This window comes from Tinamus guttatus, unplaced genomic scaffold (assembly GCF_059628265.1).
Source record: "Tinamus guttatus ecotype Peru unplaced genomic scaffold, ASM5962826v1 Tinamus_guttatus_pri_ptg000242l, whole genome shotgun sequence".
NCBI lineage: Eukaryota > Metazoa > Chordata > Aves > Tinamiformes > Tinamidae > Tinamus > Tinamus guttatus.
Genome location: NW_028288776.1, coordinates 6,489,414 through 6,511,086, shown reverse-complemented (window position 1 = coordinate 6,511,086; position 21,673 = coordinate 6,489,414). Strand labels below are relative to the sequence as shown.

At 56.2% G+C, this 21,673-nt stretch overlaps 1 protein-coding gene across 5 annotated transcripts in view; it reads right to left on the bottom strand.

Annotated features, from left to right (window-relative positions):
• RNF220 (ring finger protein 220) overlaps nucleotides 1–21,673 on the bottom strand; it is a 204,828-nt gene that overhangs the window by 59,927 nt on the left and 123,228 nt on the right. For all 5 annotated transcript variants that reach the window (XM_088526134.1, XM_088526133.1, XM_088526136.1 and 2 more), the window contains 2 exons: nucleotides 17,100–17,229; nucleotides 4,677–4,722 (listed from right to left, as the gene is read on the bottom strand). In XM_088526134.1, the coding sequence (XP_088382260.1) occupies nucleotides 4,677–4,722; nucleotides 17,100–17,229 (176 nt within the window). The remainder of the gene's footprint in view (nucleotides 1–4,676; nucleotides 4,723–17,099; nucleotides 17,230–21,673) is intronic.

Here is a 21,673-nt window from a genome sequence, read left to right as displayed (position 1 = left end):
AGGTCCAAATTTGCTCCTAGGAGAGTTGGAGGCAAAATCCCCAGTGGCTTTTAGCTGACGGAGGTGGAGGTGGGCTGGAGCTGAGGGCGCAACGCTTAAATGCAAGAAGGGTGTTAACAGTGCGTGGAAATAACGGCATCAGCAGCCTTCTGGCCTCCACTGAAGGCTTCCAGGGGTTTGCAGCTGCGCTAAGCTTACAGAAATGTGAGCTACTGGTTTATTTTTGTTCATGCTATGCTCGCACTTTGGGTTGCAGTGGAGCTCGGGGTCCTCTTGGAGAAGCACCAGTTGTGCTAGGGGAAAGGAGCCCTTCTGGCAGAAAAGCAGGAGGATGGAGAGGGAAGGCGATCCGGGCAAGGTCTCCCGGCCCCTCGCGGTGCAGCTGGGGCAGAAGTGCAGGCCCCGTTCTGGGACTGGCACTGAACCACCTCCATCTCTGCCCTCCCTGCGTTCGCCCCCAGCCTAATGGGAGGGCACAGCTGCTTGGCCCAAGGGCAGCGCAGGGCTCTGCTTGTTCATAGGTTGTTTTATGGAAGAAAACCTGGCAGAGATTTGTTTGGAGCAGCCCTGGTTTCCTTACCCTGCCCTGGCAGGGCGCACGGCCGGCCGACCCTCAGCCCAGGCACTTTCCCCTCCTTTGCAAATCTGTGCACCACTCTCACGTCCCCTGTTTAGCTGTAGCTTTGCCACAAGGTTCAGCTTTAGCTTTTTGGTCTTTCCTCATAAATAACAGTTGCAGAAGGAGGGGGAGGAAGGAACAGGCACAGATATCGGCAGTGACTTTCTCATGGCCCTCCAGTGAGTCAGTGACATAAGAGAAGGAGTTAAAACCTCAGGGCCTTGACACCAGTCCCTGGCTCCTACCGCCAGACACGATGTGCAGAAGTTAAATGATCGTGCTAGAAATTTCATCTTGAGCAAGGAAGCTGGGAAAGGCTTAATACAGACATTCTGTCAAGGTTTAAGGCTCCAAATCTCGCTTGCTTCAAAGCTCTTTCTCCTTGGAGGGCTTTAGTGGTCAGATTTCCCTCTAGGTGCTGTAATTCTCTCTCAAACTACTCTACGAAGCCGTAAAATCACGGGCGTAGGTGGGGGGATCGAAGGGCTCTGGCAGCGCGGCTCGCTTCCCGGCTCAGACGGAGGTCTCCATGCCGCGGCCGCCCGCTCGCCCCCGGCACCCTGGGAGAGGCTAGTGCAGACCAAAGCCACTTGCCCGGGTGCCTGCCCGCAGCGGGTCCCACCGCTCGCCTCCGAGCACGTTTGCAGTGAGAGCCGGCGCGCAGCGGGCTCGCTAGCAGCAGGGGCAGCCGGGGAGCAGGAGGCATCCGTGGCAGACGGACCCTGGACTCGCAGCAAGCACCGGGACGCTCTGCGAGCCCGGGCTCCTGCTGCGGTGCTCCGTCCCCGGCGCTTCGGAGGGGATATGAGAAAGTTCAGGGGATGCCGCTAGGGATGTGATGCTGTTAGGGACGTTCCTTCGTGACCCTCGGTGGGTGACGGGAAGGGTTGAGGTCTCTCCTCTGTGGGAATAGACCACATTACATCCAGGTGATTCCCCGTGGAGGATTCCCTGTGGAGCCTCCCACAGGAGGCTGGACAGGCAGTGACTAAGAAGCGCTTTTAGGTAGCTACAGGGACTTGGGAACACTGATTCGAGGTTACAGCGGGATGCTCAAATAAGAGTAGGAACAGCCAAATTAGCATTTCTCATACCCTTAACCAACCCTGGTCAGATTTGGAGTGCCACAAAACACTTTCCTCTCCCAAACACCTCTGTGTGGGGGAAGCAGCCAGTGAGGAAAGGCAAGGAGGGAGTGTGAGACCTGGGAATGACACCGAGAATGGAAATCTGCTGACGGCCACATACAGGCTTTGGGGCAACCAAGAGCCTGGTCAGACAGCAACGTGGCATTGCCTGCTTTCCTAGCTAGGAGGCCTCAGGCTTGGATAGCAATAGCATCCCAAGTTTGCCAGCTGCTCGTCCAAGCTGATTGCCCAGCCTGGCGTAGGATGCTCGGCAGGATTTGCTCTCTAGCAGAAGGCACACGGGGACACGGAGCGGCGCAGGGCATCGCGGTGCCTCGGGGTGCCCTCGCTGCGGCCGAGCGGCGCAGGGGGAGCCCGGGCACCGAGCAAACGTGTCGGCCGGGGCGCCCAGCTCACAGCCCCGCTGCGCTGCCACTGCCTCGGCCAGCTCCAGTAACAGAAGAACCCGATACAATAATCCTGCATTCCTCACATCCTATGTTGAGTGATTGGATTTTCTTTGACATATTGCCATGAAAATTGACCTGTTGCCGTGAGTGACAGCTCTTCGGGGGCAGGCAGGCAGTGAGCCAGGAACATGCCTCTATATCTGGGCTTCTATTGCCAGGAGAGGCTTTTGCCAGGGTAGCAGCAGTGAAGGGGTGGGAGCAGAGAGAGAAGGATGGGTGGGAGTCAAAACACCACCCCAAACTGTCCTAGCCCCTGCTGTCCAGGAAGAGCCTCGGACAGTGCGGGAGGAGCGAGAGCTGTGAGACTTTATCCAGAGGTCCCAAACAGCCCTAAAGTCATCCTAAAGCCACTGGGGCAGAGCGGTGATCGTGTCCCCATGCCAGCTCCCCCTTTCCTGGGCTGGGACCCCTGCCTTGCCCTCGAGGTGCCCGGTGGGACATCAGAGAGGGACTTGGTACCGCACCAGGCTGCTCCCAGGCCGCGGAGCAAACGCTCAGCAGGCACAAAGGGAAAGAGCAGCCCCGTCTCCCCGCCGGCCTCCTCCTACATCCCGCGTAATTAAAAAGAGGCCTTTAATACCAAGCTAACATGAAGGTGGAAGTGTTGTGCCACACAGGACTTGTCTCCCAGAAAAAGCCACCAGAAATAATGAATCCTCCTGGGCTGAGAGGCTTTCAAGCTCTCTGAGAAGGGAATGAAAGATTTCCTGATTTCAGCCTCTCCCTCCCTGCTCTCATGGCTTCTTGAAGTTAATGTTCTTAGGCCTAGACGTGACGGGCAAAGGGAAAAGATCCATGTGTTGACAGAGGACGATTGATCTCTTTTACATAGAACGACTCTCCAGTCCCAGTTTAATCCCCTCGCTCAAGGCAAATGGGATTCTTTGTCAATGGAAACTTCAAAAGCCCGGCCCTGCCGAGAGATGGACCTTCTTCTTTATCTGGTGTCTGTCAGTCACTTGGTGTATTTCCCTCCAAACAGCTAATCTGTCTTCCTAACCTTCCTTCTCCCTCTCAGGCGCTGTGTTTGGGACCGTTGAGTTATCTACGCTCAGACCTGACAACAAGTGAAAGGGAAGCGTGCAAAATCGAGGTGCTTTTATTCCGCAGGTGCCCTTTCCAGCTCCTTCAAGACATCTAAAGACAGCTTCACGGGCCTTGGCTTTTCAGTGATAGTTGGGCTTGGGGATTGTTTTCCGCACGGCTTGTTTTCCATGAGGGAAACAGCAGTGCCCAGTTTACCCAGGAGATGCCGGGACAGCAGCCCATTGCTCCCAACACGGAAGCCAGGAACTTGTGTTCTACCAGCAGCTCTCTTCTGCCCCAACAAAGCCAGGTCTCTGTGTGCTGATCAGTGTCCCCGGGGCAGTGCCGGGGGAAGAGGGACAGTCACGCAGGAGAACATGGCACCAAAGGTGTGACACAAAAGCTGGCATCACTGTGAACTTTAGTTTTCTCTTTGGTGGTGGTTTGGGAAATTTTTGGATTTACTCAGGAGGCAGCTGGGACCCCAAGACAGCACTGCAGCTCCCCTACTCCTCACCTAATTGGCCACACAAGATGTTTTGTGGTTGCAAGAGTCACTGAACCCCGTGGGGAAACCTAGAGCTGAAATTTCAGCCTTTTTCTAATGTCACATTCCAAACCTGCCCAAAGCTTTCCGAAGAAAAAAAGGGAAGCAAGACCTGCAGTTTGTGCTCTTAAAGCTAGCAGAAAGACGGTTTCCCGGAGAGCTTCCCTGAGCCCCCTGCGCTGGGCGAGCTCAGGGGTACAAACGCTCTCCCCAGACAGGGGACCTGCTGGCTCAGACCGTGCTGCAGTCGAAAGCGGCGGGTAGGAGAGCCTGGACCCTGGCCTGTGCCCTCCTCAGGAAGCACCACTTGGCACTCGCTTTTCCCAAGGGGTCCAGCACCACTTCCCCGCTCCTTCCCCCTGCCACCTCCACCGTCCAGCTAACAGCAACACTAATTAGCGAATGAGGCTCTTTGCAATGACTCTGATGTGTTATATGTTCTGGACGTGGCCAGCAGGACTTTCAGAGACAGAGGGTAGGAGGTGGGTGTTGGAAGGAGGACAGGGCTGAGACGGGGATTTTAGCTATCTGGGTGCACAAGGAGGGTGCTTTGCTCCACCACACATTTCTGCGCAGCTTTTCCAGAGCTACCATACGGCTTTGGCTCCTGAAACTCCTGCACGCGATGTTAATGCTGGAGCCTGAGCTGGGTGTGCGTGTGATCAACACTCATCCGCTGTCGTCAGGCACAATCTGGAGTCACGGAGCCTGATGGATCCTTCAGCCCGTGATCCCTGAGCCATGTGGGGAAGGGCAGACCCCGCTGCAGCCCTATGGGGAACAGGGGCAGCTCTCCCTGTGCTGGGCAGACCCTGAAGCGCGGCTGGGAGGGTCAGGGGTACAACCGCCCCCGCCGCGGGGAAGGGTGCCGAGCTGTGCTCACTTACCTTGGGGGTACCTGCTGCCATGGCATCCTTCAGGATGGAGTTCTTGCTGCCAAGAGAGAAGAGAAGGGGGTCAGAGGCGTAAAAACTGCTGTGGCGGGCAAGGAGCGGGAGAAGTGGCAGAGGTTAAAGAGCAGCGAGCGCAGCTGCACGTGCCCTGCTCGGCGGGCACACGAGGGTGGCACGGCAGCCTATTTGCCCAGCCTAGGTTGGAATAAAAATGTCCTGAAAGTGGAACCACCCCAACCCAGACACTGCTGCTGGCACCAGCCATATCCCAGCTCTTCGCCTCCCCAGGGAAAGCAGGGATGCTGCTGGGAAGAAAGGCGAGGAGCTGGAACAGCGAGTGCTGAGTCCTAGGACCAGGCACCATAAAAAGGAAAAAAAAAAGGGGGGGGAGAAGGAAAGAGAGGGAGATCCACCCCGTGTAAAAAACCCGGGAAGGAGGATCCCTCCTGCTCCAGGCACGCGGCGGAGGCAGCAGCTCCGCCGGCGCTGGAGTGAGTTGTTAATTCCGCCTGTTCCCCGCTTAGCGGGAAGGAGGTCCCCGGCACAGCGCTCCTCCTCGCCTGCCCCCGCAGATTTAATAACACCTTCCCCCCTCCAGACAGGTTAAACTTGAAACAATTACATATCAAAGCCGACATGGCGGGGAGGCCTGCACTGTAATTTTTTGGTTATTAAAGTAATCTCTCTCATGTAAATTCTCCTGCTAACATGCTGCAAACAGCATTAGGAAATAAATTATTTCCCTCTGATTCGATTTGCCGATGCAAAGCACCTGCAGCGGGGAAAAAAAAAAAAAGGGGGAAAAAAAAAAAAGAGGAAGGTTGAAATATGCTGGCAAGGCCGGTGCTTGCGCTTGCTCGCGAGCGCGGCCGTGGGGCGGCTGGCGCCCCGCTCCCAGCGCCCCGGGGACGTGATGGATGGGTGGGCGGAGGGGGAGGCGAGCGGCTGGAGGCGGAGGTTGGCGAAGGGGGGGGCGCTGGAATTGTGTTTAATAACAAAATTTGTATGCAAGCCTGCATCCCAGGCTAAGGATGAGTGATCGGCAGCCAGAAAGTATTAAAAAGCCTCGCTAAACAGATGCTGACAATAGAACAAGACATATCAAATCAGATCTACTTCAGAAACATTAATACACACCCGCACACGCGCCCCCCCCGCGCGCGCACGCGGCTCCGCACACACATGCTCCTTTCTTCTCAATCACAGCAATATGGGAGACATCAATAAATTTTTATGAGACTTTTAGAAGATCAACACGGTACTAGATGTGACAAAAAAGCAATGTGCCTGTCATGTTCGCTTTGTCGGGGACACTTTAGCCCCAGATGCCGAGCCGCGGTGGCAGCGGGGAGAAATTGAATTTGGCTGGCTTTAATCTGCCTTGATTTGGCAGATGGCTGGGTGTTATGAAACGAGAAGGGATGGAGGAAGGTGTTTTCTCCTGGGGCTACAGCCCCCCTCCTCGCCCCATCCTCCTGCCCCAAAATGGGGTGAAACAAGCGGTTATCGGTCCAGCAGGTCAGCCCAAACGGGCCGTGAGGCTTGGCCGGAGCTGCGATCCTCACCGAGCGGCTGCGGCTCCGGGGCTCTCGGATCCGTGTGAGCGGGCGCCAGCGCGATCCCGGCTCCCGTGCAGCCACCGCTGCCACTGCCGCCGGCAGGGACGCGCCGGCCACCGCTGCTGTCCCCGGCTGGGGTCCGTGGCACATCCTGAGGGCACATCCAACCCCTTGCAAGCAGCGGGGTCCTGTAATTCCCAGCCCTATCTGGACTTTTGGAGTGATCCAATGTGTGAACCATCTTTTTTCGTTTATAATCCAGGTTATAAAACAAACAAAAACCCCACACAACTCATTTCCTCCCTTTTCTCGTTAAAGGTGTTTAGCATTATTCCTTTTCCCAGGGAAAGAGGAAGAATCTCATTAATTCCTCCCAGAAACCATTCTGGTGCCAGGAAACGGGTGTTTTCACTAGGAGAGTTTCTCCCCTCAGCCAAAAGGCAAAAATCCTCCGCCACTGGGAGCACGGGACAGTGAAGGGCAGCGATTGAAGCGATTTGGGGGCATCCAGGCCACAAATCACTGGGTCACTCAGGGTGCTTGTCCCCAAGCACACTCTTCTGCCCGTCTCACTGCATTTCTTGTGCCTTCCTCCCAAGCAGCCGGCCCAGCCGCTGCTGGGGGCAGGTCCCGGCCTGCAGAGCCCCTGGGCTAATTCACTCTGGCTGCTTTTCCCCCGCGCCGCTAAATAACCCCCCAGCTACAGAGGCCGCAGCCCCCGTCGCGCCGCCGCTCAGCCCCGCGGGAGGCCGCGCGCTGCCCGGCACCGGGAACGGCCTCCCAACCCAAAGGCCATCGGCGAAGAGAAACCTTCCATTCCATAAACACCGCAGACAAATTAAAAATGGTAAAAGGGAAATCAAGACCTTTAAAGTTCAAACACTTTTCGGTGCCTTTTAAAGTTTTTCGCTCTAGGCCCTTGCAGCGAGCACAATCTTTGGAGACCTTGGAATTCTCTTTAATCACCGAGCCAGTCTGCAGTGGTCTGAAATGATTACACATTTACATAGTAATAACCCCAACACTCCCCACATTATTTCATGGCTAGCATATTTCCACTCGGCGAGTGATCCATGTGTTTTAAATTATAACCTGTACATAGGAAATTAGTTACTAAGTACGATATTCACAGGCTCGTCTGACACTTCTAATTAAGGTGATTTACACAGAATTATCCTTCGAAATAAAAAAATGGTGTTTTGCTAGCTAATAAAATATAATTACTACCCGCTTTTATAAGTTACAGTTAGTTTTAATCTATTTGGGGAATTGTTTATCTAGTTCATTACAGCAAAACAACTTCTTGCCCTTTTAGGCAACACTCCCCCAAAACTACCAAATAAGCAAGGAAACATCCTGGAAAGGCCCAGAGGGCTGGGGAGGCTCCTTCTCTTCCCTGCTGGATTTGCATTTCCAAGAGAGGAGCGGATGCTTCCTCACTAATCCACTTCCTGGGGGCTGTGGCCGCAGCGGTGGCAGTGGGTACATGTCCCCATACGTGTGCACACTCACGTGTGTCAGCGGGGACATGAGAGGCATGGCCTGGTTCCCATGGGGCCCCGGGACACATAGCTCCTGTTCCCAGGAACGTTCACCCCTAGCAAGGTCCTCCCATGCAGTTACAGCTTAGCCATGCCATGGCGCACGGATGCCCTGGAAAAGCAGGCAGGGACCTGCTTAGGAGCATCCTTGGTGCAAGGAGGAATCCCCCGCTGTCACCCCGTGGGATCCCCCTGGCAGCTCTTCAGACCTGACACATCATTTGTGATGTCCAAAAAGGCACAGGGCACCTCACCACGCTGCGCTGGGGCTCTCCTCCCCTGCTGCCTTGGGGTTTCTCCACCCTGCCAGGGATGCCACTACACACAGTGACCTTTATATCTTTATTGAATTTGTATGGCCCTTGCCTTTCAGGGTGTTTTTAATCACTCTCTCTTTTTTTTTTTTTTTTTTTTTAAAAAAAAAGGCGGGGGGGCAACATGCTGGAAGTAACCCTCTTGTCAGCCTCATGAACTGGAGCTGCAGCTCTGTCCTTGGACACTTGTCCCTGGACTTAGGGCCTTGCTGTGCCATGATCAGGACACTGGGGTGTGATAACTCTAAAGGAAGAGACTTCACTTCCAGGGTTTTGTTGGCGGTACCCTGGAAATGGAGAAAAGTGCAAAGTTTGGGTCTTGGGAGCAGTGCTAGAGACCCCTGGGCAGGAAGAGCTTGTCCCCACAGCTGGGGCAGGGAACAGCAGCATCACTAGGAGCATAGGAACAGCAGGCTGGGAGCAAATGAGACCCCAGCAACGGCATGCAAGAGCCTCCCAGACACTGCCCAGGAAGAAGGCATAGACAACTCTGCTGCAGTTGCAGCCTGAACATTTGCTAACATAAAGTCACAGAGAAGGACACACTCACATAGGTAAATGAAGGCTCAGAGAAGCGACAGATCCACCTGAAGCCTCAGAGAAGCAACAGCACAGGCACAAGTTGTCCTCTGCTCCAGCCCCCAGAGCTGGCAGCTGCTGGTCCTCCCCAGGCGTGTTCAGACGAGCTCCCCAAAGGCCCCCGTCCAAACCAGGTCAGGGCTTATGAAGAGGATCTGTAACACAAGGGCTGAGCTCCGGAGCTAGGAGAGCCCCTGGTGCCCCCTCCTTACATGTAATTAATACCTGCTGTAAGAGAAGAAGTTCCCTGGGCCTGGGTAGTTACAGTTGATTGTGCTCATCCCTTAATGACATTAGATTAGGTTTAAAGAGGTGCTAAGAGGGCCGATGACACCCGCAGCTGACACCACTGCTGGTGCTTTGCAGCTCCCCAGCTCCTTCCTAAAGCAAGCCTTGTGGAGTTTCCAAAGGAAATTTTCTACATCCAGCAGCAACAGTTTGTTTGTAGCTGCATTGCACGTAGCTCATCGGTGGGGCAGGGGCAGCTGCGGGACGGAGCAGGCAGCCTGCAGAGCAGCATGGAAGGAAGCGCCAGGAGTAAATCAGCAGTATGCAGGGTGGAGAGGGAGTTGGATAACAAGTGGAAACGTCACTCGAAACCCAAATAAGGAAATTAGGATTTGATAAAAGAAAAAGAGAGGAAAAAAAAAAAAAAACCCTACATGGGCCAAGTCCTCACGTAGCTGCAGGTGGCGGCTCCCAAGGGCTGCCCAGCAGGATCTGTGCTGCCAGGGGAAACCCACTGTGATTTTTAACCTGCTGTAGCTATTCTCATGGCACCTGCCCCATGCCAGTTAAGAGATCTCTTGCAGCCCACAGGGAAAGGGACTGGGCAACAGTGGGAATGGCCAAGGGCCCTGGAGCCAGGCCTAGAAGGTGGGGAATTCCTCCTGCACCCACGTTCTGGGATGATGTGGGCAGAGCAGGGGTTGGGCCTTTGCCTCATGCAGATCCTTGCTGGGGTGGCCAGTGGGCTGCGGCAGGGTCTGCTCCAGGAGATGATGGTCCATGTGTGGGGGCAAAGCAGGAGGCTTGGGTAGGAGGGACATCTCCCTTCTTTCCCATTGTTTGTAATGGAAGTGGCTGGAAAAATTAAAAAGTGGGAGGGAAAGGTCATGTATGAGGTTGGTCTGGGGGCTTCGTTGCTACTGCGGCTGCAAAGATCCTTTAATTATTTGCAGCTCCCGTGGCAGTTGGGAAGAGGCTCTACGGATGGCATGTGTTGCTCAAGGGGAAATGACTGCCCCCAGATTTATTTCTCACCTCCATCCTTTATTTTATTTTATTTTATTTTATTTTATTTTATTTTATTTTATTTTATTTTATTTTATTTTATTTTATTTTATTTTATTTTATTTTATTTTATTTTATTTTATTCCAAGCATCCCTTCCAAATGCCTAACACAGTAGCTACAACCCCCTGCCCTGGAGCGAAGGAAGGGGCTGGGGTATGGGGAGCCTGAAGGCACCCTGAGGTACATCCGTGGCTTGCACGTGAGCGAGGCCACACGCTGCCCGCGGACCTCCCTGTGCTCCCTAACCCCGGCCCAGGAGCAGCCGGAGCGGCAGCAGGAAGGGCTGGGGCTGCCGCTCCTGTCCGGCTCGGCGTGCGCGGGGCAGCCCCGGTGCTCCCTTCCCTTTCTCTCCGTGATTAATCTGCCACGGCGAGGGGCAGGGACACAAATCAGAGGGGGATGAAAGAGGATAAATCCCCGGTATCAGCAGCACCACGTTTGCTAGATAACAGACAGTCTCCTCTCCCCATAAATTATCTGCTTTCCCCCACTGCTCCCCACCGGTGACACGGGCCCGCGCAGCCCCGGGCGGCCCGGCACGGCCTCCGCACACGTGCGCGTGCATCGTGGGGACCCGTGGCACGTCCCGGGCTGCTGCTGGCACAGCAAAGCCCTGTCCAAAGCCGTGGGGAGGGAAGGGGACGAGCCTGCGTTGTCCCAGAGCCCACTGCGTTTCAGCAAGCGATGACACGGCTGGCACCCCTCTGTGGCCCCGTGCCCTGTCTGTGAGTCACCAAGAAGCGGGTGCTTCCAGGTGGGTTTCTCCAGCGAGGGGCTGTTGTTCAACCTACACCTGCCGGGCATCACGCTGAGTCCGGAGGTGCCCCCATGTCCTGGCACCCAGGGCGGATGTGGCAGCGGCACGGGGCAAGCACGAGCTCTGGGCACAGAGGCACCGCCGCGGGCGGGATGGATGCGTGCGGATGGACGCGGGATGGGAGAGCAGGCGGTTGCAGCCATGGGCTGGCACTGGCACACGTGTCACGAGTCGCTTGGGCCAGTGGTGGCACTGCCAGCGCGCTGGGAGCCACAAAATCCTGGCACTGGGGAGGGAAGGATGCGCAGGGAGAGGGTGCCCGGTCCTGCTGGCGCAAAGTACTGTCAGGACTTAATAGTACCTGTCCCCACGATCTCCCCGGCGCGGATTTATGCCTGGAGGGGTCACCTCTGGCGAGACTCTAATAACACGACTTTATTAGCTTTCTTGTTCCTTCTTTAAGATGCAGCCGCAAGGGGAGAGGAGGGCAGCGGCACCTGGGGAAGGAGCTGGGGGGAACATGGGGAGGAAGCGGCTGCCCTCGCGATTCCCCCTCACGGTGACAAGGGGGAGAGGGAGAAAAATGATGCTCCCTCGGAATTTATCATGCACCCAATTACAATGTTAATTGGCAAGTCCCAGAAATCAATTAATTCGCAAATTTTTTTCAATTAAAAATTAAGATAAATCATAAAACGTTATTAAGCAAAGGCCAAACTCCGTGAACTTTTTTTTTTTTTTTTTGGTAGGCATCTGGGGTTTTTAATTTAAATAAAAAAAAAGAGCTGTGTTGCCAAAGCCTGATGCCCTTGAGTGCCTTTGCTGAAGAGCAGGGGGCTGTCATCAGCAGGACTGGGCTGAAGACAGATAAAAAAATATCGACCAGTCGGACACACTGCTTCTGCTTTATTGATCAGGCGGGAATTTAACTTGCTGTGCATATCCACCGTGTCAGCAAGGGCCACGGGTGAAATTAAAAGTACTCGGCTTGGAGATGTCGCCTTGATACCGGGGGGGAGTGGGGAGAGAGGGAGGGGGAAGAAGAGGGAGAGAAAGGGAAGAAAACATGAGAAAGAAGAAGGTGGAAAAGAAGACGGAAGAAGAAGGAAGAACAAGAGAAGGAAGTTGAGGAGCAGGAGGGAACTGCCATGTAGTTGCTTTTCCCTGGTTGCAAACTCACTTGTTGGCACTCTCAGATATCTGCTGGCTCTAAGGAAGGGAATTAGCATGTACTTCAATGCAGCTTTGAGGAAAAAACCCTCTTGCTCGACGGTGTCCCTAATCTCTCTCACTCGGAGGCTCATGGACCTACGGCGCTCCCGGCACAGAAGCCTGGAGAAGCGGCTGCCTGTCGTGTTAAAGTCCCCAGGCATAAATCGAGGAGACCTGAGGCGAGAGCCGTGACCCCGATGTGACACCTGACAACACAGCTAATTTGGGTTTTACACACTCTATTTATCCTGCCAGTTGGCAGCATGGCCACCTCACCCTCTGCAGACCAGCCACCCGCTCTGGCCCCGAGCAGGTCTCTTCCAAGACCCTTTTGGGATAACATGATACTTAGCAGACCCCTTTGAGATGAGGCGATTCCGGAACTGTATTGCTGGACATCTGCTTGCTCCTTATGCCACTGGGCCTGGAGCTCTCCTGGCAGGATGGGGATGCTCAGCACAGTGTGGGCAGCTAAGGGAGCACTTTTTGCTTCCCCCGGGCTGCCAATGGAGGATGATTAAGAAGAGCGAGGGGAGGAGAGCACACGTGCACATGAGGGACAGGGAGAGCTCCAGGAGGACAGTGAGAGAAGATTTAAGCCCGGGTAGAGACGCGCTGGGAGCTGCTACAGGAGCTGGAGCCACCACAGGCTCTTGGATGGCTCCTCTGCCATAGCTCAAGGCTGGCTCCGACAGCCAAGCTCAGCCCCTGCATGGGCACTTCACCTGCTTGGAGACAGGCATTCCCATGGTGTCCTGCTCTGCCCTCCTTTCCCTGACAGCATTTGGCTCCCTCCTCCTGATGGCATCTCTGAGGTCACCAGAAAACAGCATTATCCACTTGCCTCAAGACAGGTGCCCTCTCTGGTGGAGGAAGTGCTTCATCATCAATTCCCCAATCAAGGGATAACTTATTCCCTGATGCTGCTCCAGGCGTAACTCGTCACGCTGGGCACACGTTGGCATCTCCCTGCTCTTGGCATGGTGCCAGGGAGCAATGAGACCCACTCACCCAGGCCTGGAACGGCTAACGGGGATGAAGAGGTGGGCATGGGCTGCAAACACCAGTATAGTCAGATAGGGCCAGGATTCAGGGATTCAGGAGGATAGACAGGAGGGAAAGGGGAGAAGGGGAGGGTTTGCCCAGCCGCAGAGCATGGTGAGGACGGTGTTGTCTCCCCTCTGCTCACCCGGGTACGTCCCTCAGATGTGTCCACACAGTTATTATGCCAAACTCCAGGATGCCGACATGCTGCCAAATACATTTTAAAAAGGGCACTGCATTTATAAGAACAACATTTTCATGTTGTTAGACAAACTACAACCAAAAACACATATCCCTTCAAGCACTTGATTCAGTATTTGTAAAGTGATTTCCTACGATTTTTTAAATGTCCAATAAATTGCTTTTCCCCCAAGAAAGCACCATGGACAGACTGACAACCATCAGCACAGGCGGTCTCCACAGAGCGCCCCGTGCTTCCTGAGCTAGCCCTCAGGAACCTTTTGGTCCTTTGGAGAGGGACAGGTCACTTCTCTGCTCTTCTGACAGCCAAGGACTCTGGTGCCTCTGAATCCCCAGCCTTTGGCAGGCAGATCTTTCTGTTCCCTCCCAGGAGGGCCCTGCCACTTCTGGGACCCTCTTTTCAACTTCTCCCTCGACCTGCTGAGTTTCTCTTGTCCTTTGCTCCTAGCACATCCCCTGGCTCCTGTCCTCGTCCTGCTTTTGCTCTGCCCTCATTCCTTCTTCCATTCACCTTCATCAGCTCCTACTGCCTTCGTTTCTGTTCCTGGAAAAAAGTGGCCCAGATATCAGGCGCATTTTCCTGGGAACCCCAAAATCATGCTCTCCTCAGCAGACTGCCTGTAGCTTCTGGGTCTGCCATCACACAACACAGGACACACTTTAATTCTGCACAATTTTCCAAAACGGTCAATCCACCACAGAACGAGCTGCGGCGGAGGGCAGACGCCCGAGCGGGGAAGCGCAGCCGGGTCGGGGACAGCAGCACCACGAGCAGCTGAGAACAGGAGCTCTCCAAGGGAAGCCCCAGCCAAGCTGACCCTTAGAGCAGCCCTGCCCTGCTCATCGTATCCAGCCGCAGGGAGCCGCAGTGCTCCCCTCTGTGCGGGCCGGAGCACCTGCCCAGGGGACACCCAGTGACCAACCCGCCGGCCCCGCTCTGCCCACGTGTCTGCAGCCGAACACGGTGAGCCGGGGCCTGGGGCCGCTGGCACCGCCGGGAAGAACCCTTCCCTGCAAGCCCGTGATACCCACGAGGTGTAAAGAGGGTAAATATAAACCGTGTGAGCAAGGAGACCCGCATCTAGTGCACAGGTGAGCTTTATGCACATGAGGCAGGGAATATTCATGTATTCTGCAGGGCCCAGGCCGGCTGGGGGCACAGGGCACAAGTGCAGAGAGAGGGTTGCTATTATTATTCCTTATTTTCACCCGGTCGGCCCCTCGTGGCTCGGCAGGACCTGGGCTCCTTTGCTCTGGGCGCTGTGCGGCGAGGCCCGGGCCCTGCCGTCCAGCTCCGTGCGATGGCTCCGCAGGGTGAGCCGCGAGGGAAGTCCCCTCCGGAGCCGGAGCACCAACAGGCCTGCCCTGCAAGAGTTAAACCCCATAAAGCCGAGGCTTGTAGGTTTGTTTTCTTTCAATTTATACCGTTCACTTAAAGAGGGGTGAAAAAAAGAACGGAAGGAGGGGGAGAAAAAAGAAAGCCAGGTGACATATTCTAAGAGGGAGCACCGAAAACGTGTTAAGCACTTCAAAATCTCATATATTCAATCGGCCTCTGGCAAGACATCTGCCTAATGTTAGCGCTTAAATATCCTTTTCCATTTTACATGCATTCAAGTCTCATTTGAGCGAAATGAAACGGTATTATTAAAGGGAGATTTTGCACAAATGGCCTGAATTTGACATGTCAAGTTCAATGAGGCTGTTACATATGTAACACCGAGAAGGGCTCGGAGGCTGCCGGCTCTTGAAACAGCGCCAGTGGCTCAGAAATGAAATTTGCATTCAGAGAGCCCTGCCTGGCCGCGCAGAGCCGCGCGGGCCCGGCCGGCCCACGGAGCAGCCGGCAACACCCGCACGAGGAGGAGGCGCGCGGATGCGCCGGGACGCGGGCAGAGCCGGGGAGGACATGGGCTGTCACCCTCCTTTTCCAAGGAAAAGCCTTGGTGGCCCTTGCAGCCCTGGGAAGCGCCGGCGGCCAGTGGGAGCAGCCCCGTTCCCTCCCAGTGCTGCCCAGCTCCTCACTGGAGCGATGCTGCAAATGCCCGGCGAGCATCTCCCCATTGCCCGGCGGCCCCACGGCAGCTCCGCGGCATCCGCCGCCGCCGGCGCTGCAGGATCAAGGGGCGCGAAGGGATCTGCCTTCCTCACCCTGCGCGCTGGGAATTTATGATTTTGTTGCAAATCGTTAAGGTTTATTAAAACTTAACAGCACAAGCCATGATTGGCTGCATCCTCTTTAAATTAAAAAAAAAAAAAAGTAGGGGGTGGCGGGAAACAGCCTTTGGAAAGCAGCCCCCCGGTTCGTTCCTGCCCATCAGACTGATAAGTAACAGCTGCTCGGCCATTTCAGTAACGAGTCGGCATTGGCAGGGAGCGGCCAGGGCTGCCGGTGCCCGTCACGTTTATAGGCCTACATTTTATTTTTATGTTTATTGGGTTATTTGAGATCATTATTAGTTTCTCTCTCTCCCCTCGTTGATGTGTTCTTGCTCCCGGCTCTTCCAGGCGGCAAAGGTGGGGGAACGGGAGAAGGGGCCACCCCGCTCCCCGGGAGCGGAGCCGCTCGCATCCCGTGCCTGGTACCACGGGGGATGCTCGTGCCCATCCCCGACCCGCCGCGGAGCCGCCGCGCTGCAGAGCAGCCTCCACCGCCCGAGCCCGTGGGCCAGACCCAGCGTTATCTATCACGGCGCGGAGCAGGTCGTTATTTAATAATTAATAAAGACCTCCGGTGCTTCTTCGCCGCCTGCGCGGGCGAGCGGAGAGGGCCGGGAAGCGCGGGCGAGCCACAGCGGGCTGTCTCCTCTCTAACTGCCGCCGTTATTTAAAGGAATAATGCCATTCTTTTTCATTTGTCAGCTGGCCCACAATGGCCCTTGTCACGCTTTATGATTTAGGGCTTCCTCTCCTTTCCCATTAAACGCCACCTTCCCATCACCGCCTCGCGCCAGCCACCCTCCACTGCTGGCTCGCGGTCCCGGCTTCGCTGCGATATTGGCCCAACTTCTTTGATGGGCTCCTCCGAGCGCTAATTGCTTCTGTTCATTTAAACCTGTTCGCTAATTTGCAGTGGCCCTTTATTAAGTTGGATGCGGCCCAAATTACACCATAAATTACACTCGCGAGGGAAGAGGGTGTCGCGAGGGATAAATGGGCTGGCTGCTCCCTCTTTCCCCCCTCGCTCTTCCTCTGCATCCCTGCTGGGGGAACGACGGATGGGAGCTCCCCACATCCCGCTGCGCTTGGGGCTTCTCAGACCCGCTTTCTGGGGGGGTTGTCTTCATTTCTCTCCTCAATCGGTAATGGTTATTGCTCATTTTATAGGAAAAGGGCCCTACGCCGAGCACAGGCTGGGCCGCATCCTGCTACCTCGGCCAGAGCCGCGTGAGCCCCTGTGCCTCGACACACATCCACACACATCCACACATGTTCTCCCTCCCTTTCCTACCACCTGGTGACGTAACTTAGCTCCTAGTCGGCAGTTTGATTTCTTTTCTCACCTTTTAATGACCGGGGAATTCATTAATAATTGAAATAAACACGCTTTTTTCCAAGGCTGCTGAGTTTTATTAAGGCAGGGGCAGGGATCTGCCAACCCTTGGCCACAGCCATTTCCTAAATAACTGCTAGCAGTTAAAATGCAATTATTATTATTATTATTTTAAAAAATAGAGGACTTAGCTGTGCTGGAGAAAGCAGAAGGCAGTGAGAGGTAGTGGAGGAGCAGTGCATTGCTTGGCTCCAACACAGGATAGCACTAAATGTCCCCAAATCAGACCACTGAGGGGAAGTGAACAAAGTGGTGGGGTAGGAGAAAAGTGGATCTTGGGCTTATTAACCCCCCTGCAGAGCCGTTGTTTTTAAAGCCCATCGCAGTGGCGCGGAGCCGGCCGGGTGCCGGTGGCTCCTTACCTGATGTTGAGCTGCGTGAGCTTCTCCAGCTCCTGCTCCATGTGCTCCTGCAGCTCGCCGGGGCGAAGGAGCACCTGGCAGATGGGGCAGATGGGAGCCTGGCTGTCGAACAACGTCGCCTTCTTTTTGCCTGCGGGGAGGACAAGAGGGGAGGAAGCTTTAGCTTCAGGCACAACGCCTTGAGAAAGGACCTGCGGATGGATCCCATGCTCCCAGCCCGAGGAACCACAGACCCCCCGGTCCTGGGGGTCCCCAAAGGCAGCTGCTCACCCCGCTTGGGCCCCCGGCACAGATGGGCGAGTGCTGGGTCCCACGAGCACCCCACACCTGAGCAGTGGGGACGTGTGGGGCCGCCGGCGCCGCGCAGACTCTCCTTGGCCCCCAAAGCGCTGCCCCTGCACTTCGCCGGCACAGCCAGGTTTCCCCGTTTCGGTCCCTGCTCCTCCACCAATTTCCTCCAGCTTGGAAACTTTATTGTCCCCTCTATAAGGAATATACGGCGTCTATTTAACATAAAATAAAACTCTAAGCAAACAATGAAGTTTCAATAAAACAGGAAAGCCCATGGGGCCCCCAGCCCCTCTCGCCCAGCTGTATTAGCAGCTCTGCTCATGAGAGGGCGTGCGGAGCCCGGCTCACATGGCTCCAGCGGGGAGGAACATGCTTTATAGCCGCCTGTTGTCATCTAATGCAAACCCTCCTGCTGGATTATTTATTTATGTATTAGACATGGATCAAATTGGTTAAATCCGAGTGAGAGGCAGTAATGCACAATACTGGCGCTGGATACGAGGGGGCTACACGCAATGTGGCCTCCCAATCAGAAGCCAAAAGGTGCCATTTTATGGCTCCTAACGATGGTAGAGCCCAGTTAAATGAATCCCCATTAAAGGAATGGACCTTCTCCAAAGATAAAACATTGGTGTGAGCAGCTTTGCTGGGTCCTGACCGCTCGCTGTGTCGGCGCCTGCGGGTGTTTAACGAGAGGAAGGGTCTGACATGAGTTTGTGAGTCACCTTGGCTCACCCTCGCCCGCGCGCAGGGCAGAGCCCACGTGCCGGGCTGCACGCAGGGCACTCGCAGGCCTCTCCTTCCACCTCCCGTGGGGAAACTGAGGCATGGAGGCAGCAAGACAGAGCAAGGCCGTGCTATGGAGATGGCTTCCGAGTTGGCCATTGACAGGGAGTGTTCCCGCTTTGGCTTGCCGATGGCAGGGAAGGCTCCAGCCCCCGGGACCATCTCTCCTGGGACTCGAGCTGTTCCCCACCATGCACACACACAGCCGTGGATGGATCCCGATGTACCCCCCTCTCTCAGGCACAGGCTCTGCCCTTGCCCCCCTCCATGCTTAAATAATGCCCAGAAACCAGCCCAAGCCCAAACACGCTGCTCCCGCTGACCCTTGCGGGAAAGGTCGGCATTTCAGTAATTCCACCTTCCTGCTGGAGCTTTTCCACTTTTGTGTAGCAGGGGCCCAGAATAGCCCAGGAGTGTCCCCGAGCACCTGCTATTTATAACCCCGGCTTCTCTGCGAACAATGCCGCTGTCTGCGCCTCCCTCCCAAAATAAACAGGCAGCCTTTGAGCGGACGGGAAATCCTGCTGCATCCCCGCGGCGGGGCCGGGTAAACACGCTGCCCGCGCCGCGCCGGGGCCCTCCGCATCGGCACACGGGGATGCCGGGGGAGCATCCCCGGCTTTGCTCTCCGGGGGCCGGGGGTGTTGGCTGCAGGAGCCGCGGGGCGGTCCGGGATGCCTGGAGCACAGGGGCTCTGCTGGGATGGGTGGCCTGGGCACAGAGCTCCCTCCCCGCCGCCTCTCTGGGGCTCTTCCATGGGGTGCACGCTGCCACCCACACAGCTTCTTGGTATGCGAGTGTCCTGGGGAAGCAGGAGGGATCTCCGGCCATGCGAAAGCCTCTTGCTGCCTTCCCTGGCCATTCCCAACCCCCGAAATGAGCAGCAGTGGCCTCAGCCACCAGCGACGCTAACGATATTGTAATGAATTCATGTCAAGGAAGGCTGTGACAGCTGTCACGCTGCATCCGCTCGGAGCGGCTGTGACAGCGGGGACAGATCCTCTTGCTCCAGTGAGCACCAGCGCCCGGTGCTCGTGCAAACGCGAGGGCTCCAACCGGGCCGGGAGCCGGGCCCTGCACACGCAGCCAAGTCCCTGCCGTGTGCGCTGCCACGCGCGACACAGGGAGCAGCCCCGGCTCCCAGCCCGGGGTGACAGCCCCGCTCCGCGCGGGCTGCGTAATGGCAGTGACAGGCAGCGGGGAGGGACCGTCCCTGGCGGCAGCGGGACACCCACGCAGGCCTCCCCGCGGCGCCGCCGGGCCCCCCGCATCAGCTGCGCCTGCGTTCACGGCGCGGCCCCTCGCGCACCCGGCATGGCGCGGCACGGAGAAGCGGGAATGCCGAGCACTGCGGCTTCGCTCGTGCCAGCCGGGCCGGAGTTACACATCCTGCCTCTCCTCTCCGGAGCGGCGCTCCCGAAAGAGCAGGGGATGCAGCAGTGTGCGGGACCCCAAACCGCGGGGCCGAGTCTCCGCATGGCGCAGCCTGGAGCTGAGCCGGCCACGGCAGTCGGTGCTCGCAGGCCGGGTCCTCCCCCGGCCCCGCCGGAGCTGCTCCTGGGAGACCCTCAATGGCTCTTTTCAGCCTTTTGTTGCTGGGCAGCTGTGTTTTTGTTTTCCTTGCCCCTCTCTCTCGCCCGGGCTCCGGCTCTGGCAGGACTCGCAGGCTCAGCTCCAGTATCCACCCGCCGCCGCCGGCCCCCCGCTCGCCGGGGCCGCAGAGATGAAAAGGCAGCGCCTCGGCGCTCCCGCTGCTCGCCTGCTCTCCCGGCCTCCGAGGAAATGTTTAACTTGAAGTGGTGAAACCGAATATTTCCTGCTCTGAAAGCCGAGACGCATATGCACCCCTGGGCTGAGGATTTTTTCTGCCGGCTCCTTTGGAGGGAGGCTGCAAGCAGATCCCAGCCCTGGCAGGGATCAAACTGAACCCTCCTGTTCCTGTTGGAGACCCTGGGACAAATCCTGGTCTTTCTTACACCAGTCAGAAAGCAACATAATTCTGCTGATTCCCTCAGTCCTCCTTATTCACTGCAAGGTGACTGGAAACAGGACCGGGGGTTCCAGGCTTGGAGCCGGCCTGCGGTTTTGGGGAACACTCACAGTATCGGCAGTCGCCCCCTCTGCAGCCCCATCATACATCCCACATGAAGAGCTCCATGTCCTGAGCCAAAGGAAGGGCTGGCAGGAGCCTCCTTACCCCGGCATTGCCTCGGGGTGCTCGGCAACTGTGCGAGATCCCACCAGGAGATCCCACCACGAGATCCCTCCACAAGATCCCACCACGAGCTTGATGGCAAGGTGGGAGCCTGCAAGGGCTCAGGAGGGGAGCAGCATCCCTGCTGGGGAGCCTCTTTAGCTCCTCTGATGATTTCCTTCCGTCTGGCTTCATCCCCTTGAGTTTCTGAGACAGCCGACGCAGAGATGCGCTATGAACCCATGTACTAAGGAAGGCCACGCTGAAGCGAATCCCTTCCCTGCCTGCTGCACACAAAATGGGAAATCCTGTCTTGCAGAGCATTTAAGTGGAAAAACACCGAGGCAGCCAAGCGCTGCCCAGCGCACGACGCGGGCAGCCCCTCGGCACCGCGTAGCACGGAGCGTGCAGCGCTCCCACGTCGCTCTGAATATGCAAAGCTCACAGGACGCGAGGGCTGGTTCCAACCAGAGCTCAGCGCGTTGCCAAATTAATGGAATAAATGGTTTTTGATTCTCTTTGCTCAGCGGCAGCCGGCGCATCCCCGCAGGTGCCTCCCCGGGCGGCGAGGGGTGCCCAGGTGGCACATGCAGGCGGGCACCGCGTAGGAAACGCTCACGGGGAACGTTCCCTGCTGCGGATTGACCAGGGACCTGCTCGCTTGGTCCTAAGGGCCATCATGGGGCAGGTAACCGGAGGGCACCTTCTCACCGTCCCGTCCCTCCCCCCAGCCATCTGAAACTCTCCCTTCCTTCACCTTGTCCCTAGGAGGATGAGCGCTTCTCTCCCAACTCCCAATTTTCCAGTATCTCAAGCAGTTTTCCACTTGTCTGAGTACTGAACTCCCATTCCCCTGAGAGAGATGCCTCCCTCCATTTCAGCCTCCTATTTTCTCCCTCTGTCTCTCTTTTAAACACTCCATCATTTAAAACCAATCAAAGCCAGTGGATCTGAAACTCTTTTGAATAGAAATGACCCCATTCTGGGGCCCTGTGGCCCTGAGTTGTGCTTCTTGGGCTGCTCCAAACCAGGTGGGTGGTAATGGAAGTGCTGACACAGGCTTCTTGACAGCATCACCACTGCCAGCGCCTGTAATAATCCCTCCTGGCTCCCCCTCAACTCAGTTTCCACGGCGATTATTTTCCATTCGATGATGGGCCGGCTGTTATTTGTGTACTGATAGCAGAGATCTCGTGTGACAAGCCTCCTTCCCTTCCAGCTCAAAAAACAATAATTCAAAGAAAGCCCCATATTAGCTTGGAAATAGCCAAATGCCAGCGCTTCTCCCCACCAGCTGCGCGGC